Source organism: Panthera tigris, chromosome X, assembly GCF_018350195.1.
Source record: "Panthera tigris isolate Pti1 chromosome X, P.tigris_Pti1_mat1.1, whole genome shotgun sequence".
NCBI classification, from domain to species: Eukaryota; Metazoa; Chordata; class Mammalia; order Carnivora; family Felidae; genus Panthera; species Panthera tigris.
Genome location: NC_056677.1, coordinates 1012006 through 1035114, shown reverse-complemented (window position 1 = coordinate 1035114; position 23109 = coordinate 1012006). Strand labels below are relative to the sequence as shown.

Here is a 23109-nt window from a genome sequence, read left to right as displayed (position 1 = left end):
GCTAACTCCACCAGTACTAAGGTTGTGTTAACTCTCCCTATAGTAAGGTTGTGTTAATTCTCCCTGTGCTAAGGTTCTATTAACTCTCCCAGTACTAAGGTGCTGTTAACTCTCCCTGTACTAAGGTTGTGTTAACTCTCCCTGTCTAATGTTCTGTTAACTCTCCCTGTATGAGGCTTGATGCCTTAACTCTCCCTGTACGAAGGTTGTTGTGTAAAGTCTCCGGGTACAAAGGTTGTGTTAACTATCCCTGTACTAAGGTTGTTGTGTTTGTCTCCCTGTACTAACCATGTGTTAACTCCCCCAGGACTCAGGTTGTGTTAAGTCTCCCTTTATGAAGGTTGTTGTGTTATATCTTCCTGTACAAAGGTTGTGGTAAGTCTCCCTGTATGAAGGTTGTTGCGTTAACTCTCCCTGTACAAATGTTGTGTTAACTCTTTCATTGCATAGGTTGTGTTAACACTCTCTGTGCTAAGTTTGTGTTAACTTTCCCTGTGCTAAAGTTGTTGTGTACTAAGGTTGTGTTAACTCTCCATCTATGAAGCTTCTTGTCTTAACCCTCCCTGTATGGAGGTTGTGTTAAGTTTCCCTGTTAGAAGGTTGTTGTGTTAATTCTCCCCGTACAAAGGTTGTGTTAACACTCTCTGTGCTAAGGTTGTGTTAATTCTATCTGTGCTAAGGATGTCTTAACTCTCCCTGAACTAAGGTTGTTGTGTTAACTCTCCCTGTACTAAGGTAGTGTTAACTCTCCCTGTATGAAGGTTGTTGTGTTAAGTCTCCCAGAACAAGGGTTCTGTTAACTCTCCATGTACTAAAGTTGTATTAACACTCCCTGTACTAAGGTTATGTTAACTCTCCCTGTACTAAGTTTGTTGTGTTGACTCTCCCTGTACTAAGGTTGTGTTAACCCTCCTGGTACTAAGGTTGTGTTAACTCTCCCTGTACTAAGGTTGTGTTAGCTCTCCCTGTGTTAAGGTTATGTGTTAACTCTCCCTGTACTAGATTGTGTTAACTATCCCTGTACAAATGTTGTGTTAACTCTCCCTGGAATAAGGTTGTTGTGTTAACTCTCCCTGTACTAAGATTGTGTTAACTCTCCTTGTATGAAGCTTGATGTCTTAACTCTCCCTGTACAAAGGTTGTTGTGTAAAGTATCCCTGCACAAAGGTTGTGTTAACTCTCCCTGTATTAGGTTGTGTTAACTATCCCTGTACTAAGGTTGTTGTGTTAAGTCTCCCTGTACTAACCATGTGTTAACTGTCCCTGTATTAAGGTTGTGTTAACTCTGCCAGTCCTCAGGTTGTGTTAACTCTCCCTTTACTAAGGTTGTTGGGTTAGGTCTTTCTGTATGAAGGTTGTGTTAAGTCTCCCTGTACTAAGGTTGTGTTGAATCTCTCTGTATGAAGGTTGTTGTGTTAGGTCTCCTTGAACAAATGTTGTGCTAACTCTCTCTCTGCTAAGGTTGTGTTAACTCTCTGGTAACTTTGTGTTAACTCTCCCTGTGCTAAGGTTGTGTTAACTCTCCCTGTACTCAGGTTGTGTTAACTACCCCTATATTAAGGTTGTTGTGTTAACTCTCCAAGTACTAAGGTTGTATTAACTCTCCCTGTACTAAGGTTGTTGTGTTAACTCTCCCTGTGCTAAGGTTGTGATAACTCTGCTTGTACTAAGGTTGTGTTAAATCTCCGTGTATGAAGCTTGTTGTCTTATCTCTCCGTGTACGAAGGTTTTGTTAACTCTCCCTGTACAAAGGTTGTTGTCTTAAATCTCCCTATACCAAGGTTGTGTTAACTCTCCCAGTAATAAGGTTGTGTTATCTCTCCCTGTACTAAGGTTCTGTAAACTCTCCCTGTACTAAGGTCGTGTTAACTCTCTCTGTATGAAGCTTATTTTCTTAATGCTCCCTGTACAAATGTTGTGTTAACTCTCCCTGTACGAAGGTTGTTGTGTTAAGCCTCCCTGTAAAAACTATGTGCTAACTCTCTCATTGCTTAGGTTGTGTTAACTCTCTCTGTGCTAAATTTGTGTTAACTCTTCCTGTGCTAAGGCTGTTTAAACTCTCCTTGTACTAAGGTTGTTATGTTAACTCTCCCTGTGCTAAGGTTATTGTGTTAACTCTCCCTGTGCTAAGGTTGTTGTGTTAACTCTCCCTGTACTAAGATTGTGTTAACCATCTCTTTACTAAGTTTGTGTTAACGCTCCCTGTACTAAGGTGGTTGTGTTAACTCTCCCTGTACTAAGGTTGTGTTAACTCATTCCTGTATGAAGCTTGTTGTCTTAACTCTCCCTGTACGAAAGTTATGTTACCTCTCCCTATGCAAAGCATGTTGTGTTAGATCTCCATGTACAAATGTTGTCTTCACTCCCTCATTGTTTAGTTTTGTTAACTCCCTCTGTGCTAAGTTTCTTTTAACTCTCCTTGTGCTAAGGTGTTTTAACTCTCCCTGTACTAAGGTTGTTGTGTTAACTCTCCCTGTACTAAGGTTGTGTTAACTCTCCCTGGACTGAGGTTGTTGTGTTAACTCTCCCTGTACTAAGGTTGTGTTAATTCTCCCTGTACTCAGGTTGTGTTAACTCTCCCTTTACAAAAGTTGTTCTGTTAACTCTCCCTGTACTAAGGTTGTGTTAACTCTCCCTGGACTAAGGTTGTTGTCTTAACTCTCCCTGTACTAAAGTTGTGTTAACTCACCCTGTACTGAGGTTGTTGTGTTAACTCCCTGTACTAAGGTTGTGTTGACTCTCCTTGAACTAAGATTCTGTTAACTCTCTGTCTGAAGTTGTTGCGTTAACTCTCCCTGTACAAAGGTTGTTGTGTTAAGTCTTCTTGCACAAATGTTGTGCTAACTCTCTTTGCTAACGTTGTGTTAAGTCTCTTTGTGCTAACTTTGTGTTAACCCTCACTGCGAAGGATGTGTTAACTCTCCCTGTGCTAGGTTGTTGTGTTAACTCTCCCTGTACTAAGGTTCTGTTAACTCTCCCTGTACCCAGGTTGTGTTAACTACCCCTGTACTAGGTTGTTGTTTTAACTCTCCCTGTACTAAGTTTGTATTAACTCTCCCTATACTAAGGTGGTGTTAACTCTTCCTGTACTAAGGTTATTGTGTCAACTCTCCCTGTGCTAAGACTGTGATAAATCTCCCTGTATTAATATTGTGTTAACTCTCCCTGTACTAATGTTGTGTTAACTCTTCCTGTACGAAGGTTGTGTTAACTCCCTCTGTGCTAAGGGTGTGTTAACTCTCCCTGTACTAAGGTTGTGTTAACTCTCCCTGTACTAAGTTTGTGTTACCCCTGCCTGTACTAAGACTGTGTTAAATCTCCGTGTACTAATGTTGTGTTAACTCTCCCTGTATAAAGGTTTTTGTGTTAACTCTCCCTGGACAAACGTTGTGTTAACTCTCTCTGCACGAAGGTTGTGTTAACTCTCCCTGTTCTAAGGTTTGTTAACTCTCCTGTACTAAGGTTGTTGTGTTAACTGTCCCTGTACTAAGATTGTGTTAACTCTCCTGTACTAAGGCTGTTGTGATACCTCTTCCTATACTCAGTTTGTGTTAACTCTCCCTGTACTAAGGTTGTTGTCTTAGCTATCCCTGTACTAAGGTTGTGTTTACTCTCTCCGTATGAAGCTCGTTGTCTTAACTCTCCCTATACGAATGATCTGTTAACTCTCCTGTACCAAGGTTGTTAAGTCTACTTGTACAAAGGTTGTGCTAACTCTCTCTGTGCTAAAGTTGTGTTAACTCTCTCTGTGCTAAGGTTGTGTTAACTCTCCCTGTACTAAAGTTGTGTTAACTCTCCCCATACTAAGGTTGTGTTAACTCTCCTTGTACTAAGGTTGTGTTTACTCTCCCTTTACTAAGATTGTTGTATTAGCTATCCCTGTACTAATGTTTTTGTGTTAAGTCTCCCTGCACATAGGTTGTGTTACATCTCTGTATACTAGGTTGTTGTGTTACTCTCCCTGTATGAACGTTGTTGCGTTAAGTCTCCTTGCACAAATTTTGTGCTGACTCTCTCTTTGCTAAGGTTGTGTTAACTCTCTGTGTGCTAACCCTGTGTTAACCGTCACTGGGCTAAGGATGTGTTAACTATCCCTGTCCTAAGATGTTATGTTAACACGCCCTGTATTAAGGTTGTGTTAACTCTCCCTGTACTCAGGTTGTTGTGTTAACTCTCCCTGTACTAAGACTGTGTTAAATCCCCGTGTACTGATATTGTGTTAACTCTCCCTGTACCAAGGTGGTGTTAACTCACCCTGTACTAAGGTGGTGTTAACCCTCCCAGTGCAAAAGGTGTGTTAACTCTCCTTGTACTAAGGTTGCTGTGCTAACTCTCCCTGTACTAAGGTTGTGTTAACTCTCCCCATACTACGGTTGTTGTGTTAACTCTACCTATACGACAGATGTGTTAACTCTCCCTGTACTACGGTTGTGGTAATTCTCTCTCTACTACGGCTGTGTTAAATCTCCCTGTACTAATGTTGTGTTAACTCTCCCTGTGCTATGGTTGTGTTAACTCTCCCTGTACTAAGGTTGTTGTGTTAACTCTCCCTGTACTAAGACCGTATTAAATCCCATGTACTGATATTGTGTTAACTCTCCCTGTACCAAGGTGGTGTTAACTCTCCCTGTACTAAGGTGGTGTTAACTCTCCCAGTGCAAAAGGTGTGTTAACTCTCCTTGTACTAAGGTTGTTGTGCTAACTCTCCCTGTACTAAGGTTGTTAACTCTCCCTGTACTATGGTTGTTGTGTTAACTCTCCCTATACTATAGATGTGTTAACTCTCCCTGTACTATGGCTGTGGTAATTCTCTCTCTACTACGACTGTGTTAAATCTCCCTGTACTAATGTTGTATTAACTCTCCCTGTGCTGAGGTAGGGTTAACTCTCCCTGTACTAAGGTTGTTGTGTTAGCTCTCCCTGTACTAAGGTGGTATTAACTCTCTCTATATGAAGCTTTTTGTCTTAATGCTCCCTGTACTAAACTTGTTGTGTTAACTCTCCCTGTACTAAGGTTTTGTTAACTCTCCCTGTTGTAACGTTGTTGTGTTAACTCTTCCTGTTGTAAGGTTGTGTTCACTCTCCCTGTTGTAAAGTTGTGTTCACTCTCCCTGTTGTAAACTTGTGTTCACTCTCCCTGAACGAAGGTTGTTGTGTTAACTCTCCCTGTATGAAGGTTTTGTTAACTCTCCCTGTACTAAGGTTGTTGTGTTAACTCTTCCTGTTGTAAGGTTGTGTTCACTCTCCCTGTATGAAGGTTGTTGTGTTAACTCTCCCTGTACTAAGGTTGTGTTTACTCACCCCATACTACAGTTGTTGTATGAACTCTCCCTATACTAAGGTTGTGTTAACTCTACCTGTACTAAGACTGTGTTAAATCTCCCTGTATTAATGTTGTGTTAAGTCTCCCAGTACTAAGGTTGTGTTGCCTCTCCTTGTGCTAAGGTTATGTTAACTCTCCTTGTACTAACATTGTGGTTACTCTCCCTGTAATAGGTTATGTTAACTATCCCTGTACTAAGGTGGTTGTGTTAAGTCTCCGTGTACTAAGAATGTGTTAACTCTCCCTGTATTAAGGTTGTGTTTACTCTCCCAGTACTCAGGTTGTGTTAACTCTCCCTTTACTACAGTAGTTGTGGTAGCTCTCCCTGCACTAAAGTTTTTGTATTAACTGTCCCTGTCCTAAGGTTGTGTTAACTCTCCCTGTCCTAAGGTTGTGTTAACTCTCTCTGTATGAAGCTTTTTGTCTTAATGCTCCCTGTAGAAATGTTGTGTTAACTCTCCCTGTACAAAGGTTGTTGTGTTAAACCTCCCTGTAAAAACTATGTGCTAACTCTCTCATTGCTTAGGTTGTGTTAACTCTCTGTGCTAAATTTGTGTTAACTCTCCCTGTGCTAAGACTGTTTAAATTCTCCTTGTACTAAGGTTGTTATATTAACTCTCCCTGTGCTAAGGTTGTTGTGTTAACTCTCCCTGTACTAATATTGTGTTAACTCTCCCTGTGCTAATGTTGTGTTAACTCTCCCTGTATGCAGGTTGTGTTAACTCTCCCTGTACTAAGGTTGTGTTATATCTCCCTGTACTAAGGTTGTGTTAACTCACCACGTACTAAGGTTGTGTTAACTCTCCCTGTACGCAGGTTGTGTTAACTCTCCCTGTACTAAGGTAGTGTTAACTTTCTTTACTAAAGTTGTTGTGTTAGCTATCCCTGTACTAAGGTTGTTGTGTTAACTCTTCCTGTACTAAGGTTGTCTTACCTCTCCCTGTACGAAGGTTGTGTTAAGTCTCCTTGCACAAATTTTGTGCTAACTCTGTCTTTGCTAACGTTGGGTTAACTCTCTGTGTGCTAACTTTGTGTTAAACCTCACTGTGCTAAGGATGTATTAACTCTCCCTGTCCTAAGGGTGTTGTGTTACCACTCCCTGTACTAAGGTTGTGTTAACTCACCCCGTACTATGGTTTTTGTGTAAACTCTCCCTGTACTAAGGTTGTGTTATATCTCTCTGTACTAAGGTTGTTTGGTAACTCTCACTGTACTAAGGTTGTGTTAACTCACCCTGTACTAAGGTTGTTGTGTTAACTCTCCACGTACTAAGGTTGTTGTGTTAACTCTCCATGTACTAAGGTTGTGTTAACTCTCCCTGTACTAAGACTTTGTTAAATCTCCCTTTACTAATTATGTGTTAACTCTCCCTGTACTAAGGTTGTTGTGTTAACTCTCCATGTACTAAGGTTGTGTTAACTCTCCCCGTACAAATGTTGTTGTGTTAACTCTATCTGTATTACAGTTGTATTAACTCTTCCTGTACTAAATTTGTGTTAACTCTACCTGTACTAAGAATGTGTTAAATCTCCCTGTACTAATGTTGTGTTACTGTCCCTATACTAAGGTTGTGCTAACTCTCCCTGTAGAAAGGTTGTGTTAACTCTCCCTGTATGAAGGTTGTTGTGTTAAGTCTCCCTGTACGAAGGTTGTTGTGCTATGTCTCACTGTTCAAAGGTTGCGTTAAACCTCCCTGTACTAAGGTTGTGTTACCTCTCCCTGTGGTAACGTTGTGTTAACTCTCCATGTACTAAGGTTGTTGTGTTAACTCTCCCTATAGTAAGGTTGTGTATATTCTCCCTGTACTAAGGTTGTGTTAACTTTCCCTGTATGAAGCTTTTTGTCTTAACGCTCCCTGTACAAAGGTTGCTGTGTTAAGTCTGCCTGTAAAAATGTTGTGTTAACTCTCTCATTGCTTAAGCTGTGTTAACTCTCTCTGTGCTAAATTTGTGTTAACTCTTCATGTGCTAAGGTTATTATCCCTCTCTCTGTACTAAGGTGGTTGTGTTAACTCTCCCTGTACAAAGGTTGTGTTAACTCTCCCAATACTAACGTTGTTGTGTTAAGTCTCCCTGTACTAAGGTTGTGTTAACCCTCCCTGTACTAAGAGTGTTGTGTTAACTCTCCTGGTACTAAGGTTGTCTTAACTCTCCTTGTACTAACATTGTTGTGTTAACTGTCCCCATACTAAGGTTGTGTTAACTCTCTTTGCTAAGGTTATATTAACTCTCCCTGTACTAAGGTTGTGTTTACTCTCCCTGTACTACGGATGTGTTAACTCTCTTTGCTAAGGTTGTCTTAACTCTCCCTGTAGTAAGATTGTTAACTCCCCCTGTACTAAGGTTGTGTTAACTGTCCCGGTACTAAGGTTGTTTTACCTCTCCCTATACTAAGATTGTGTTAAGTCTCCCTGTACTAAGGTTGTGTTAACCCTCCCTGTACTAAGAGTGTTGTGTTAACTGTCCCTGTGCTAAGGTTGTGTTAACCTTCTCTTTGCTAAGGTTATGTTAACTCTCCCTGTACTAAGGTTGTGTTAACTCTCTCTTTGCTAAGGTTGTCTTAACTCTCCCTGTAGTAAGATTGTGTTAACTTTCCCTGTACTAAGGTTGTGTTAACTCTCCCTGTGTTACGGTTGTTTTACCTCTCTGTACACTAAGATTGTGTTAAGTATCCCTGTACTAGGGTTGTGTTAACTCTCCGTGTACTAAGGTTGTGTTATCTCTCCCTATAATAAGGTTCTTTTGGTAACTCTCCCTGTACTAAGTTTGTGTTAACTCACCTTGTACTAAGGTTGTGTTAACTCTCCCTGTACTAAGTTTGTGTTAACTCTCCCTGTACTAAGGTTGCATTAACTCTCCCTATACTAAGGTTGTTGTGTTAACTCTCCCTGTACTAAGGTTGTGTTAACTCTCCCTGTACTAAGGTTGTTGTGTTAACTGTCCCTGTGCTAAGGTTGTGTTAACTCTCTCTCTGCTAAGGTTGTGTTAACTCTCCCTGTACTAAGGTTGTGTTAAGTCTCCCTGTACTAAAGTTGTGTCAACTTGTGTTAACTTGTGTGTACTAAAGTTGTGTTAACCCTCCCTGTACTAAGGGTGTTATGTTAACTCTCCCTGTACTAAGGTTGTCTTAACTCTCCCTGTGCTAATATTGTATTAACTGTCCCTGTGCTAACGTTGTGTTAACTCTGTCTTTCCTAAGGTTGTGTTAATGTCCCTGTGCTAAGGTTGTGTTAACTGTCCCTGTACTAAGGTTGTGTTAACCCTCCCTGTACTAAGGGTGTTGTGTTTACTCTCCCTGTACTAAGGTTGTCTTAACTCTCCCTGTACTAATATTGTGTTAACTGTCCATGTGCTAAGGTTGTGTTAACTCTTTCTTTGATGAGGTTGTGTTAACTCTCCCTGTACTAAGGTTGTGTTATCTCTCCCTGTAATAAGGTTGTTTTGGTACCTCTCCCTGTACTAAGGTTGTGTTAGCTCACCCTGTATGAAGGTTGTGGTAACTCTCTATGTACTAGGGTTGTTGTGTTAACTCTCCATGTACTAAGGTTGTCTTAACTCTCTCTGTACAAATGTTGTTGTGTTAACTCTCTCTGTATTATGGTTGTGTTAACTCTTCCTGTACTAAATTTGTGTTAACTCTACCTGTACCCAGAATTTGTTAAGTATCTCTATACTAATGTTGTGTTAACTCTCCCTACACTAAGGTTGTGCTAACTCTCCCTGTAGAAAGGTTGTGTTAACTCTCCCTGTATGAAGGTTGTTGTGTTAAGTCTCCCTGTACGAAGGTTGTTGTGCTATGTCTCACTGTTCAAAGGTTGCGTTAAGCCTCCCTGTACTAAGGTTGTGTTACCTCTCTCTGTGGTAACATTGTGTTAACTCTCCATGTACTAAGGTTGTTGTGTTAACTCTCCCTGTAGTAAGGTTGTGTATACTCTCCCTGTACTAAAGTTGTGTTAACTCTCCCTGTATGAAGCTCTTTGCCTTAATGCTCCCTGTAGGAAGGTTGTTGTGTTAAGTCTCCCTGTAAAAATGTTGTGTTAACTCTCTCATTGCTTAGGCTGTGTTAACTCTCTCTGTGCTAAATTTGTGTTAACTCTTCATGTGCTAAGGTTATTATCCCTCTCTCTGTACTATGATTGTTGTGTTAACTCTCCCTGTACAAAGGTTGTGTTAACTCTCCTGGTACTAACGTTGTTGTGTTACCTCTCCCTGTACTAAGGTTGTGTTAACCCTCCCTGTACTAAGGGAGTTGTGTTAAGTCTCCCTGTACCAAGGTTGTGTTAAGTGTCCCTGTACTAACATTGTTGTGTTATCTGTCCCTGTGGTAAGGTTATGTTAAGTCTCTCTGTACTAAGGTTGTGTTAACTCTCTCTTTGCTAAGGTTGTCTTAACTCTCCCTGTAGTAAGATTGTGTTAACTGTCCCTGTACTAAGGTTGTGTTAACTCTCCCAGTACTAATGTTGTTTTACCTCTCTGTACACTAAGATTGTGTTAAGTCTCCCTGTACTAAGGTTGTGTTAACTGTCCGTGTACTAAGGTTGTATTAACCCTCCCTGCACTAAGGGTGTTGTGTTAACTCTCCCTATACTAAGGTTGTCTTAACTCTCCCTGTACTAAGGTTGTCTTAACTCTCCCTGTACTAAGGTTGTCTTAACTCTCCCTGTACTAAGGTTGTCTTAACTCTCCCTGTACTAAGGTTGTGTTAACTCTCCCTGTACTAATATTGTGTTAATTCTCTGTATACTAAGGTTGTGTTAACTCTCCCTGTACTAAGGTTGTCTTAACTCTCCCTGTACTAATATTGTGTTAACTCTCCCTATACTAAGGTTGTCTTAACTCTCCCTGTACTAAGGTTGTGTTAACTCTCCGTGTCCTAAGATTGTGTTAACTCTCCCTGTACTAATATTGTGTTAACTCTCCCTGTACTAATATTGTGTTAACTCTCCCTGTACTAAGGTTGTGTTAACTCTCCCTATACTAAGGTTGTGTTAAGTCTCCCTGTGCTAAGGTCGTCTTAACTCTCCCTGTGCTAATATTGTGTTAACTCTCCCTATACTAAAGTTGTGTTAACTCTCCCTGTACTAAGGGTGTTGTGTTAACTCTCCCTATACTAAAGTTGTGTTAACTCTCCCTGTACTAAGGGTGTTGTGTTAACTCTCCCTGTACTAAGGTTGTCTTAACTCTCCCTGTACTAATATTGTGTTAACTCTCCCTATACTAAGGTTGTGTTAACTCTCCCTGTGCTAAGGTGTTTGTGTTAAGTCTCCCTGTATGAAGTTTGTGGGAACTCATCCTATGCAGCTTGGATTAGTTCTTCTTCCGTTAACGGTGCACCAACTCCTTCCCTTTGGCTGCGTCCAGCTTTACTCCATCCACACGGTATTAGCTCCTCTTTGGTGAAAGGTGTATTGACCGGTATTCTGATCATGTGGCACTAACTCCTATTAGGACTCGGTTAGATCGTGTACTGAGCCTGTGTGACCTAGCCTATTTAGGTTTCACTAAGTCATTTGGTCGAGGTCGCGGTGAGTGCTAGTCTTTCAGGGTCATGGGAAGCATCGCTCCATCACGGTCTTTGGGGGTCGTGTTACGTATGATCGCATCACGGCCGCCTTCAGGGTCCGTCCACCGGGTCGTGTGGGGAACAGACGCCGGTCCCCAGACTTGGGACGCGCCCGAGTCACACGTTCAAGCCCCAGGAAACCAGCCCCTCGTTGCGGCTGTTTTCCGGCAGGATGCGCCTTCTCACTACCCGCGGGGCTCTCCCCGAGGCGTCCTTAACCCTTGGGGACCGAAGACCGACTCCGGGGGGCCCTCGAGCCCACTCGGGGTGCAGGGGACAGCGTTCCGCTTCAACTCGCGGTGCCCAGCAGGCGCGTCAGGCATCCAGCACGTGCAACGACGACCGCGTTACGATCCCCGCGAGTCTGTGACCCGGGAGGGCCACGAACACATCCCCGTGTCTCAGGGACCCCCCCCCCCCGCAGGGCCCTGCAAGTCACGCACACGGTACCCCTGGCTTGGACCCCACTGGGTGCACACACACCTGCCCAGTCGTGCTCCCCCCGACCCTGCATCCCTGGCCATCTGTCCGCAAAAGCCCTGGGACAAGCGCATCGTCTCAGGAGACGCGCCCACATGGGGGGAGGGCTTTCCTACCTTCTGCACCCCCCCCCCCCCTGCACGCACACGTGCTCAGCGCCCGGACCCCAAGACATTTCCAGCAAAGCCTGTGGGCGTCCTGCCAGAGACCCCTCCCCTCGGCCAAGGTCCTCCTCCGGGCACAGGCTTGAGGCCGCTGGGGCTTGGAAATACCGCACCGAGGGGGCCCCTGGGGCGCTCAGTCGGTTGAGCGTGGGACTTGGGCTCAGCTCATGGTCTCACGATTCGCGGGTTCGAGCCTCGCGACCGGGTCTGTATTCTGTGTCTCCCTCTCTCTCTGTCTCTGTCTATCTCTCTCTCAAGAATAAACATTAAAATAAATAAGTAAATAAATAAATAAATAAAACACAAAAAAATAAACCAGGAAAACACAAAACCCGAGTGTAACCGGCCTCTACTCTCCTACGGAAGGAAAATGCACGCAGCACAAGGCTCAGGCCTCACCGTCTTAAATGAAACGACTCAGGGGCGACCGGTACGTTCGCGGTGCCGTCCCATCCCACGCCACCCACCTCTGTCCGGGTCCACAACATTCTCCCCCACCCCCGGGAAGGACAGCCCGTCCCCCTGAGCGGTCGCTGCCCAGCCCCCGCCCCAGGGCCTGGCAAAGCGCAGCCTGTTTCCCGTTTCTACGCATGTGCTCCTTCTGGATGTTTCGCAGAAATGCCACCATTTCTGCGAATGGGGGGGGGGGGGGCGGGGTGTCTGTGTGTCCTGATCTCCCACGGGATCGTCCGAGCTCAGCCCCCAGCGGGGACGAGAGTGACGCGCGCTGCGCTGTGCACGGACCCCCGGACTCGCGTGTTCCAGCCGCGTCCCCCGCGTCCCGAGCGTGTTAACGGGGAGCCCTCTATGACCCCAATCACAGCCTGTCTCAACTATTTCCATCACCGCCCTTCAGGGAAGGCTCCCAGGCGCCCCGCCGGCCTCGCCTGTGTCCAGACACCCGCCGGTACCTCCGCGACCTCCCCGCCTCCCCCAGGAAGTCCCCCGTCCCATCCCATCAAGCTCTCAGTCCCCGCTGCCCACACGCAGCGCCCCCGGGAGGCCAGGCAGGCGAGCTGGAATGTTCTCCGCACCCCATTCCTACCTGGGACAGCATGAAACCATTCGTGTACTCGGTCAGGAGCCGGAAGCCCTGTTCCTGCGGGGAGCTCATTTTGGGCCTCCGTCCAAACCGGGCCCCCGGCCGTCCCAGCTGTGCGGAGTGTGGGTCTGTCAGCACGCTGGGGGCGGCCAGCCGCTCACTGCCGCTCCCAGGAGCTCCTTGCGGGAGGCCCCGGGTGAGCCCAGGCGGATCACCGCACAAAATCCCATTAGCCTTATTAAGGGGACGACCAGGCTTCAGGGTACTCGCGGCACTCGTGCTCAGTCCTTCTGTCCCTGCTGTGCACACAGCCCTAAACCAGCCTGCCCCTCTCACCTCCCTCCCCCACACCACCAGCTGTGGAAGTGACCCAAAACCAGTATGCTGCATAATCAGTAGCCTTGATGACGCATGTTATGCATTGACGAGGCTGCACGGTCCTTCACACGGGGAGGCAAGGGCTCTACTCAACCTTCTACGGCCCCCTGAACAAATGACCCCAAGCTCATCAGCCTAAAACCAAAGAAGCTGTCCTTCCCCAGCTCTGCACACAAGAAGCAGATCCAGGCAGGGCAGAACCGCTGAGATCCAGATGGGGCAGCACCCCTGAGATCCAGGCAGGGAAGGACCCCTGAGATCCAGGAGGGACAGGGCCGCTGAGATCCAGGCAGGGCAGGGCCACTGAGATCCAGGCAGGGCAGGGCCACTGAGATCCAGGAGGGGCAGGGCCACTGAGATCCAGGCAGGGCAGGGCCGCTGAGATCCAGGCAGGGCAGGGCCACTGAGATCCAGGCAGGGCAGGACCACTGAGACCCAGGAGGGTCAGGACCAGTGAGATCCAGGAGGGGCAGGACCTCTGAGATCCAGGAGGGGCAGGGCCACTGAGATCCAGGCAGGGCAGGGCCGCTGAGATCCAGGCAGGGCAGGGCCACTGAGATCCAGGAAGGGCAGGGCCGCTGAGATTCAGGGGGGGCAGGACCACTGAGATCCAGGAGGGGCAGGACCACTGAGATCCAGGCAGGGCAGGGCCACTGAGATCCAGGAGGGGCAGGGCCACTGAGATCCAGGCAGGGCAGGGCCGCTGAGATCCGGGCAGGGCAGGGCCACTGAGATCCAGGCAGGGCAGGACCACTGAGACCCAGGAGGGTCAGGACCACTGAGATCCAGACAGGGCAGGGCTGCTGAGATCCAGGAGGGGCAGGACCACTGAGACCCAGGAGGGTCAGGACCAGTGAGATCCAGGAGGGGCAGGACCTCTGAGATCCAGGAGGGGCAGGGCCACTGAGATCCAGGAGGGGCAGGGCCCCTGAGATCCAGGAGGGGCAGGGCCCCTGAGGTCCAGGCAGGGCAGGGCCACTGAGATCCAGGCAGGGCGGGACCACTGAGATCCAGGCGGGGCAGGTCCACTGAGATCCAGGAGGAGCAGGACGGCTGAGATCCAGGTGGGGCAGGGCTGCTGAGACCCAGGCAGGGGAGGGCCACTGAAATCCAGGGGGGGCAGGGCCACTGAGATCCAGGAGGGGCAGGACCACTGAGATCCAGGAGGGACAGGGCCATTGAGATCCAGGCAGGGCAGGGCTGCTGAGATCCAGGCAGGGCAGGACCACTGAGATCCAGGAGGGACAGGGCCACTGAGATCCAGGCAGGGCAGAACGAATTAGACCCAGGCAGGGCCGGGCCTCTGAGATCCAGGCAGGGCAGGGCTGCTGGGATCCAGATGGGACAGAGCTGTGCTCCCTCCCGAGGCTCCAGAGGAGGGTCCTTCCGCCGTCTTCCAGCTTCTGGGGCTCCAGGCGCCCCTGGGCTCGTGGCCACGTCCCTCCCGTCTCTGCCTCGGCGTCACGGGGCTTCTCCTCTGCGTGTGTGTCCCTCTTCTGTCTCTTAGAAGGACACCTGCCGTCGGATTCAGGGCCCCCCTCATCCAGGATGAGCCCACCTCAGATGCTTCACTTAATCTCCTCTGCAAAGACCCTGTTTCCAAACGAGCCCCCATCCTGTGATTCCAGGTGTTAGGGCATATCTTCTGGGGGGGGGGGGAGCACCATGTAATGCACCGAGGACAGGGGCTGGGCTCAGTTCCTTTAAGACAGGTGACACGGGGAGGGCGCTTGCAAGGCGGGGGGGGGGGGGGGCGCGCACGCTGGGGCCTGGCTGTGGGGATCCCTCTCGCTCTCTCCCCCTCCCCCCGCCCTTGGGAGCTGGGTCCTCCTGGGACAAGTTAACGCCGGGGCAGGACGGGCCCCGGTGCCCAGCACTGCGGTCGTCAGCACCTACCAGGCCGGCGGGCGGGAGGCGCGGTCCAGGCTGCGCGCAAGACGGTTGTGCGCAAAGTTCACGTGAGCAAGGACGGGGGCAGGGAATGTGCACTGGGCTGAGGGCCGAGGAACAGAGAGGGCGCAGACACACAGCAGCCAGACCACACCGGGGTAGTGCTAGTTTGTTTTAATTATTGTATTTCATTTTATTTCATTTTATTTTATTTTATTTTATTTTGCTTTATTTTATTTTATTTTATGTCTTATTTTATTTTGTTTTATTTTGCTTTATTTTATTTTATTTTATGTCTTATTTTGCTTTTTTATTTTATTTTATTTTGCTTTATTTTATTTTATGTCTTATTTTATTTTATTTTGCTTTATTTTATTTTATGTCTTATTTTATTTTATTTTGCTTTATTTTACTTTATTTTATGTCTTATTTTATTTTATTTTATTTTGCTTTATTTTATTTTATTTTATTTTATTTTATGTCTTATTTTATTTTATTTTATTTTGCTTTATTTTATTTTATTTTGTATTATTTTATTTTATTTTATTTTGCTTTATTTTATTTTGTTTTGTTTTGTTTGTATCTTCCTTGACGTCCTCGCAGCGTATTTTATTCTGTTGCTTTCACTGAACGCAATCTCCGCGGGACGCGATGCCAGTGTTCCCAGCGTCCGGACGCCGCCCCCCGTCCCCCGTCTGACCTGAGTGTCCACCGTGTGTCCCCACGTCCCCCCCGGGGCCGAACTGCATCCGTGCGCTGGCGCCTGGCAGGTGCAGGGGCCCATGAGCATCATCCTGTCTCCTGCGTCCACACCGCATCCTGGGAGATGACGTGGTGTCGTCTCTACTGCTCTGCGCCCCCGTCCAGTGGGGTCCCCGCTGCTGGGCTTCTCCTCCTCGCAGGCTGTGAGTCAGGCCTTCAAGGTCTCCGAAGAAATGCCCCGCTTTTCCGATGCAGACGACCCGGAGCAGACTGACCTGCCATCACACGTTCTGATTCATGGGTCGCTTCACTGTCCGACTTGGGCTCAGGTCATGATCTCACGGTTTGTGGGTTCGAGCCCCGCGTCGGGCTCTGTGCTGACGGCTCAGAGCCTGGAGCCTGCTTGGGATTCTTTGTGTCTCTCTCTCTCTCTCTGCCCCTCCCCTGCTCATGCTCTGTCTCTCTCGGTCTCAAAAATAAATAAACATTAAAAAAATTAACATAAAAAAAGATCACATATCTAGGGGTGCCTGGGGGGCTCAGTCGCTTAAGCCCCAACTTCAGCTCAGGTCATGATGTCGCGGTTCATGAGTTCAAGCCCCGCATTGGGCTCTGTGCTGATGGCTCAGACTGTGGAGCCTGCTTGGGATTCTGTGTGTGTCTCTCTCTCTCTCTGCCCCTCCCCTGCTCATGCTCTGTCTCTCTCTCGGTCTCAAAAATAAACAAACGTTAAAAAAAATTAACATAAAAAAAGATCACATATCTAGGGGCGCCTGGGGGGCTCAGTCGCTTAAGCCTCAACTTCAGCTCAGGTCATGATCTCATGGTTCGTGAGTTCAAGCCCCGCATTGGGCTCTGTGCTGATGGCCCAGACTGTGGAGCCCGCTTCGGATTCTGTGTCTCCCCCTTTCTCTGCCCCTCCCCCGCCCTCGCTCTGTCTCTCTCTCTCTCAAAAACGAATACACATTAAAAAGAGAAGTTAAAAAAGATCACGTATGTACATTCATTCTCATGAACTCATTTTTAGCTTGTGTCTGTCCCGCCTCTTTGTGCACAGAACCAGCAGGTGCGACAGTGAAGGGCCCTCTGCAGGGTGGGGGCCACTCAGGACCGACACAAGGAGCAGCCACGGCTCACATTTGCTTGATCGAAGTGCAGGCTCAGCCCCTCGGAGGGGACGCCCCATCCCCAGCAGGTACAATCCCCCCGGATCTCCCGTTAAGACGATTACTTTCCTAATGAGATTGAGGGCTGAGAAGGCACCGGATCCTAAGGAGAAAAGCTCAAGGTCGGTGCTCAAAGTCGGCCCCTTCGGAAGCAGAGTCTCGGACACGACTAAGCAAAGGACTCGAACCACAGAGCTGCTGGAAACGCCGTTCGCACGTGGCCGGTCATCGGGACAACGTCCATGTTGGGCAACTAACACCAACGGTCTGTGCTTCTGGCCAGAAAGACACGCCATACGGACGAGAGAATTCCCACCGCGCAAGCTGGAGACAGAACGGCATGTGCGTGGACAGGAGTTCTTTAAAAACGGACCGAGGTTCGAGCCCCGCGTCGGGCTCTGTGCTGACGGCTCAGAACCTGGAGCCTGTTTCGGATTCTGTGTCTCCCCCTCTCTCTGACCCTCCCCTATTCGCGCTCTGTCTCTCTCTCAAAACTAAATGAACGTTTAAAAAAAAAAAAAACACAGACCCAGGTAATGGGTTTCTTTTGGGGGAGGGACAAAAATGTTCTCAAGTTCACTGGGGGTGACACTCACACGCGACTATACCCCAAGATGCTGGATTGTACAATTCAAAGAGGCAGGTACGGGTGCCAAGGCCCTGGGGCAGAGCATGTGTGACCTGTTCGGAGAAGAGCTAAAGAACAGAGGTAGGTGCAAAGGCCCTGGGGTCGCAGCGTGTAACCTGTTCAGAGAAGACCAAAGGGGCAGGGGCAGGTGCAAAGGCCCTGGGACAAGAACATGTGCAACTTGGTCAGAGAACAGCAAAGAGGAAGGGGCAGGTGCTAAGGCCCCGGAGCAGCAGCATGTGTGAGCTGTTCAGAGAAAAGCAAAAGAACAGAGGCAGTTGCAAAGCCACTGGGGCAGCCGTATGTGTGACCTGTTCAGAGAGAGCAAAGAACACAGATAGGTGCAAAGGTCCTGGGGCAGTGCATGTGTGACCGACCCATTCAGAGAAGAGCCAAGGGACAGGGGCAGGTGCAAAGGCCCTGGGACAGAAGCGTGTGTGACATGCTCAGAGAACAACAAAGGAGTATGAGCAGGTGCAAAGGTCCTGGGGCAGTGCATGTGTGACCGACCCACTCAGAGAAGAGCCAAGGGACAGGGGCAGGTGCAAAGGCCCTGGGACAGAAGCGTGTGTGACATGCTCAGAGAACAACAAAGGAGCATGAGCAGGTGCAAAGGCCCTGGGGCAGTGCCGTGTGTGACGTCCTCAGAGAAGAGCAAAAGAACATGGGTAGGTGCAAAGGCCCTGGGGCCGCAGCGAGTGTGTGAGCTGTTCGGGCAAGACCAAAACAGCATGGACAGGCGCCAAAGCCCTGTGGCAGCAGCGTGTGTGGTCTGTTGAGAGAAGGGCAAAGAACCAGCAGGAGTGCAGGGGGAGTGAGCAGAGTAGGGAGAGGGGGTGGCGGGTGGAGAGGCCCCAGGCCTGCGGGGCTGAGACGCCAGGTGTACTGTTGCCAGCGGAGACCTCCTTGCCACGCCCCCTCCCGGGATGGTGCTCTCGGCCCCCTCCCCCTCCTCACCCGCCGCGCCACCCCCCTGCCCCCCGACGGGATGCGACGGCACAGGTGCTGAGCAGGTGCCAGCCGGCGTGGACCACGTGTGGAGCGCCGCGCGCGCACGTTCGCGCGCACACCCGGGTCCGGAAGGGTCCGCGTCCTCAAGGGTCCGCGTGGCGCACACGGAGCCTGGCTGCGGGCGTCACGGGCGGGGCTCCTGCGGGGAAAGACGGCGCCCGCGGCCCTGCCGTGTGCGGAGCGAGGGGCCGAGCGGCGGCCAAGGGGCGAGGCCAGGCGCGCGGGGCGCGGGGAGGTCACCCCAGGCGTGCGCCCGCCTCAACAACTCGTCGTCAGCCGGTGTCTGGGCTGCGGCGGCAGGAACAGTAATGGCACAGGCGAGGCCGGGCGCTTGCGAACGACGGACGCGTGCTGGTCGTGGTCCTGGGGCCTGCGCGTCCCACATCCAGAGGCGCGCGGACCCCGGGGTCTGGTGAGGACCTGCTTCCTGATTCGCGAATGCCCGCCCAACCCGCTCCCTGGCGCCGTGGAGGGGCCAGGGGGCTGTCTGGGGTCTCCCAGGGACGCCAATCCTGTTCATGGGGGCTGCGCCCTCGTGCGCTAACCCCCTACCCAAGGCCCCACCTCCTAACAGCACCAGCTTCAGGGTCAGGATCCACATACGAATCTCGGGGGCGACAGAGACACACAGCCGGGCACCGGCGCCCTGGTGGGGGGAGTGGAGGGGTGATGCGAGCCTGGGGGGCCGTGCCAGCCCGTGCTGCAGGGAGGGGGTGTGCGCAGGAGCGAAGATGCTCCAGCTGGACAGGGAGGGGGCTGCGGGGAGGCGTCTACACTGCGCAGGATGCGGTTGGCCGCCTGTTTGCACCGCAAGCCGGAGGGAGGGGCTGCTGGCACGGGTCCTGGAGCAGGAAGTATACGCATGCGCAGTGGGGGGGGGGCACCCTGGCATCCACCGTACTTCCCCAGCCCCGTGGGGAGCAAGGAGAGGTGAGCGAGGGGGCGGAGGGGCGGGCGGTGAAGCCGCACACCTGGGGCGGGAACACGGTGCACCCCGGGGCGCCGGCATCCGGGCCTCCAGGGACCCTCCTGACCGAGGGCCTCTCTGCGCCCCCAGACCCGCCGGCGGGAGCCGGCCCCGAGACCTCACCCCCACGCTGTCCCCGTGCACCTGCAGGCCTGAAACCAGGCCCCCGTCCTGGACACCGTTGCACACGTTCCCCCACCGAAGTTCATTTATTTTCAGAGTGTGAGAGGGGAGGAGGCGAAAGAGAACCCCAAGCAGGCCTCCGTGCGGTCAGCGCACGGCCTGATGTGGGTCTGGATCCTGGACAGATCATGACCTGAGCCCACAGCAAGAGTCTGACGCCCAAGCCACTGAGACACGCAGGCGCCCCCACCTTCCCACACTTATGTTCTCTAACGTGTTCCCCAAAATGCAGACGGTGCGTTTCTGGGCAGACCCTGGACATTTCTAACAAACTTTGCCTGCGGTGTTCAGGATGGGCCCCAGACGCCCCTGTGACCCAGTGCCCTTGGGTCTAGAGAACATGCCTGCTCTGTTCCTCCATCAGGGTGCAGCCAAGGAGAAACAGGGCCCCCAACAGTCGCCTCAGAGTATAAATTTGGGGGGGGTGGGTGGGCGGGGAGAGTTGTTCTAACGGCTCGGGTGACACAGGGCACGTGAGATACAGGGGACTTTCTCGGCAAAAGGGTGGACACATGCCGAGGTCCCAATTGCAGACGTGGGGACATTGGCGGCCCAGTGCTCAGGGAGAACCTCAGCGTCAGAAACCTGGACGAACTAGGATCTCCCTTTGTCGCCCCCGCCCCCCCCGGGGTGGAGAGTCGGCGGATTCACTTGTGTCAAAGTTCAGCCAGGTAGAACCACAACAGATCAGGGGGCGGTTTTGAGTTCCCCACAATGAGATCATGATGCCGCTCACCTAGAAAAAGGCTTGGGGCAAAATGCTATAAAGGACAGACAGACACAGAGACAGAGGGACAAGCGGAGCCCCACCCTCGCCTCCCAAGTGTGTGGGAAAATGCTTGCGGGGTTGAAATATCCCGGTGATTCAGGACACATTGTCTATTCACAGCCCCCACTGTCTGCAAAACAGTCGCCTCGGCAGGAAGGGAGAAACCCAGGTTCCGGCGCAAGGATAAAACCTCATCAGTGACAAGCATGTTTCAACCGATCTGCACTCCCGCCGATGACCCCTTGTCGGCTGCTAAAATACCCGCAGGAAACAGTTCTTAGGATGTAACTGGCAGTACGTGAGAAAATCCCACCCTGACTCCTGAAGAGAACACGAGCGCCAAGTCCAAAGTGAACCCAGACGGTGTCCTTCACATCATCCCCACTTATCACTGGCCACCCCACTCTCCCCGTGGAATACACGTTAGGGAAAGCGGTTCAAAGCCAGGCACTCTGGTTCCGGATCCACATTCATCATCGTGTTGCTCTGCGGTCTCCAGAAGAATCTGCTGCATGACAACAAAACTCCCCTGGCCTTCATCCCTGTCAAGTGCACAAGGTGGCCGAAAGGACGCACTTGTGTGTCGAGCCACAACCCTTTTTCTAACACCCTTTGATATTGTGTGTGTGTGTGTGTGTGTGTGTGTGTGTGGCTAAGACTCCATCGTAAACCATAATGGACACCTCTTCCTGACAGATTTGTTTCTTCCCCGTTTCGCACCAGATACTTCTGAACAAGAAAAATTACCAGAAGACTAAAGAAGGGTATGCCCCGTGACCGAGGAGTCAGTCCTCCCCAGAAAGGCCCATCCTTAACGCATACGCAACCAATAACACAGAGTCAAAACACAAAAGGCAAAAACTAACAGGACACCAAGGAGAAACCGCTGCATATACTATTATGGCTGGCGACGTCAACACTGCCGCTTTCAGGAACAGATGGATCCAGCAGGCACAGGAACAGTGAGGCTGGCCTGGACTGCACTGTGAGCGCTCCACCTTCCTCGTAGCTCGGGATAGCATCAGTGGGTGGGGTATTCAAAACTCAGATTCCTCAGTGGCTTTCCCAGCGATACGCCCTTTGCTGTAGGTCTGGTGCTGGCATTCTCCAGCTTCCTAGGGCCCTCCCCGGACCCCATCCACATACATAGCCCACGCTCTGTGATGGCCACCCACACACACCCGTTGCACCTACCCTGGCCTCTCCCCCTGAACCCCTTGCCCACGCGACCTTGACACCTGTTGCCACAAGTGCCCTCCTCACCCCTGCTCTCTGCACCCCTGTGTCACCGTACCCCCAAATTAAAGCCCGCCTCCCTCTCCTTTTCTGCCTCCACTTCCCGTTGCTGAACACACCGCCTCTGTTCCCATCACACAGACCTCTGCCCGGAGCACATCGCTCAGGGAGACCCACCTCACTGACGTCACGCAGAGACCTCCCCATGACCTCAGAGACTTCCCCACACCCGGTCCCAGGACATTGCCAAGAGCACAGACCGGACACACGCTCGGTGCTGGGCTACAGGGACCCCGACAGGACTCTTGAGGGGAACTTCCAATCACTGGGCATCCGGGCACATGTCGCACCCCTCGCCCCAGCAGGTGAGGGACAAAAAGCCCTGCAGACGAGGAGATGTGCGGGTCGACTGTGTCCGTCGGGGTCAGGGGCGGTGCAGCGAGCTGGGGCGGAAGAGGAACGCCCCCAGCCACACACGTGCTGACAAGCGCTGCCTGTGAATTAAAGAGGGACGGATGGTCGGACGAACGGGTGGAGGGCCTTTTGGGGTCTGGAGTCCCAGCAGGGCCACGGACGCCTTCCCACCTCTTACAACTGGAGGTGAGGAAAGAACCACCTTTACTTTGCGTCATTTGTCAAACGGGCTGGTAGCTGTGACCCGAGTTCTTGAGCGGATTTGCTAAGCTTGTACCCCGTGAAAAGATCGAATGCTGCCTAGGACTCCGGATTCTCCGTCCACACGGTTATTTTACGATAAGAGCCGCCCGGCGAGATGCGTCGTTGACCTCGGCCAGAGTGATTTCTATCCTTTACGAATCTGCTCCCCTGGGCTCCCCGTTCGGTACCGCAGACCAAAATTGGGCTCAAACGGAACAAAACAAGGATGCAAAACACGAGTTCATTGGAAAAAAATTTTATTTCACAAAAAATGCAAACTGGAATAAACACCATCTTCCCTCACGCAAACATTACAGCTGCTTGTAAGTATCGCTCGCGCTTCACCTGGGGAAGCAAATGATTATAAAATTTAACAAGTGTGTAGCCTTAAATCTGTTTGAAACGTTCCAAGTAAAAATAATTTAGCAAAACCGCTTCTTAAAAAAACCACACACGCTAATTCTTGAGGAGGAACCAAAGCTTTTGACCCATCTTCTTTTTTTTCCTTCCGGCTTCGTCACCAGTTTGCGACGCGAAAGTGTGTGAGGCGAGGAAGAGCGCGGGACGGCACGTGGCGACTTGCCCCCCTTCAGGACCCGCCCGCCTGCACGCGGCCGCCAGGGCACCGGCCGGACCCCCGGGTTCTGCCGGCGCACCCCCCAAGCGCGCCTCCCGAGCAGCTGAAATTGCGAAGGAAAACCCGCGAAACCACCACCGGGGCAAGGCGCTCTCCAGTTCTCGGGGCCCTGGCCGTGCATCCTCCGCAGTTTGTCCCCAGCGACGGGCCACGGGCCTCGCGTGCAGTCGCTGCCCGCGCGGGAGTCACCGAGCGGGACAGAAAAGGCGCGGCGGCTGCGCACTGGTCGCCGCCGCCGGCCGGCGCGCTCTCCCTGATTGCGAGGGACGTGGTGAAGTTAAAGCTATCAGATGAACAGTTTCCGGGGAAAACTA

General features: G+C 50.6%; 1 protein-coding gene across 1 annotated transcript in view; it reads right to left on the bottom strand.

Annotated features, from left to right (window-relative positions):
* ASMT (acetylserotonin O-methyltransferase) overlaps positions 1 to 23109 on the bottom strand; it is a 38565-nt gene that overhangs the window by 15249 nt on the left and 207 nt on the right. Inside the window, exons 2-4 of the mRNA XM_042975210.1 lie at positions 22863 to 23048; positions 18911 to 18992; positions 12575 to 12750 (exon numbers count right to left, since the gene is read on the bottom strand). Coding sequence (XP_042831144.1) covers positions 12575 to 12750; positions 18911 to 18992; positions 22863 to 23048 — 444 coding nt within the window. The remainder of the gene's footprint in view (positions 1 to 12574; positions 12751 to 18910; positions 18993 to 22862; positions 23049 to 23109) is intronic.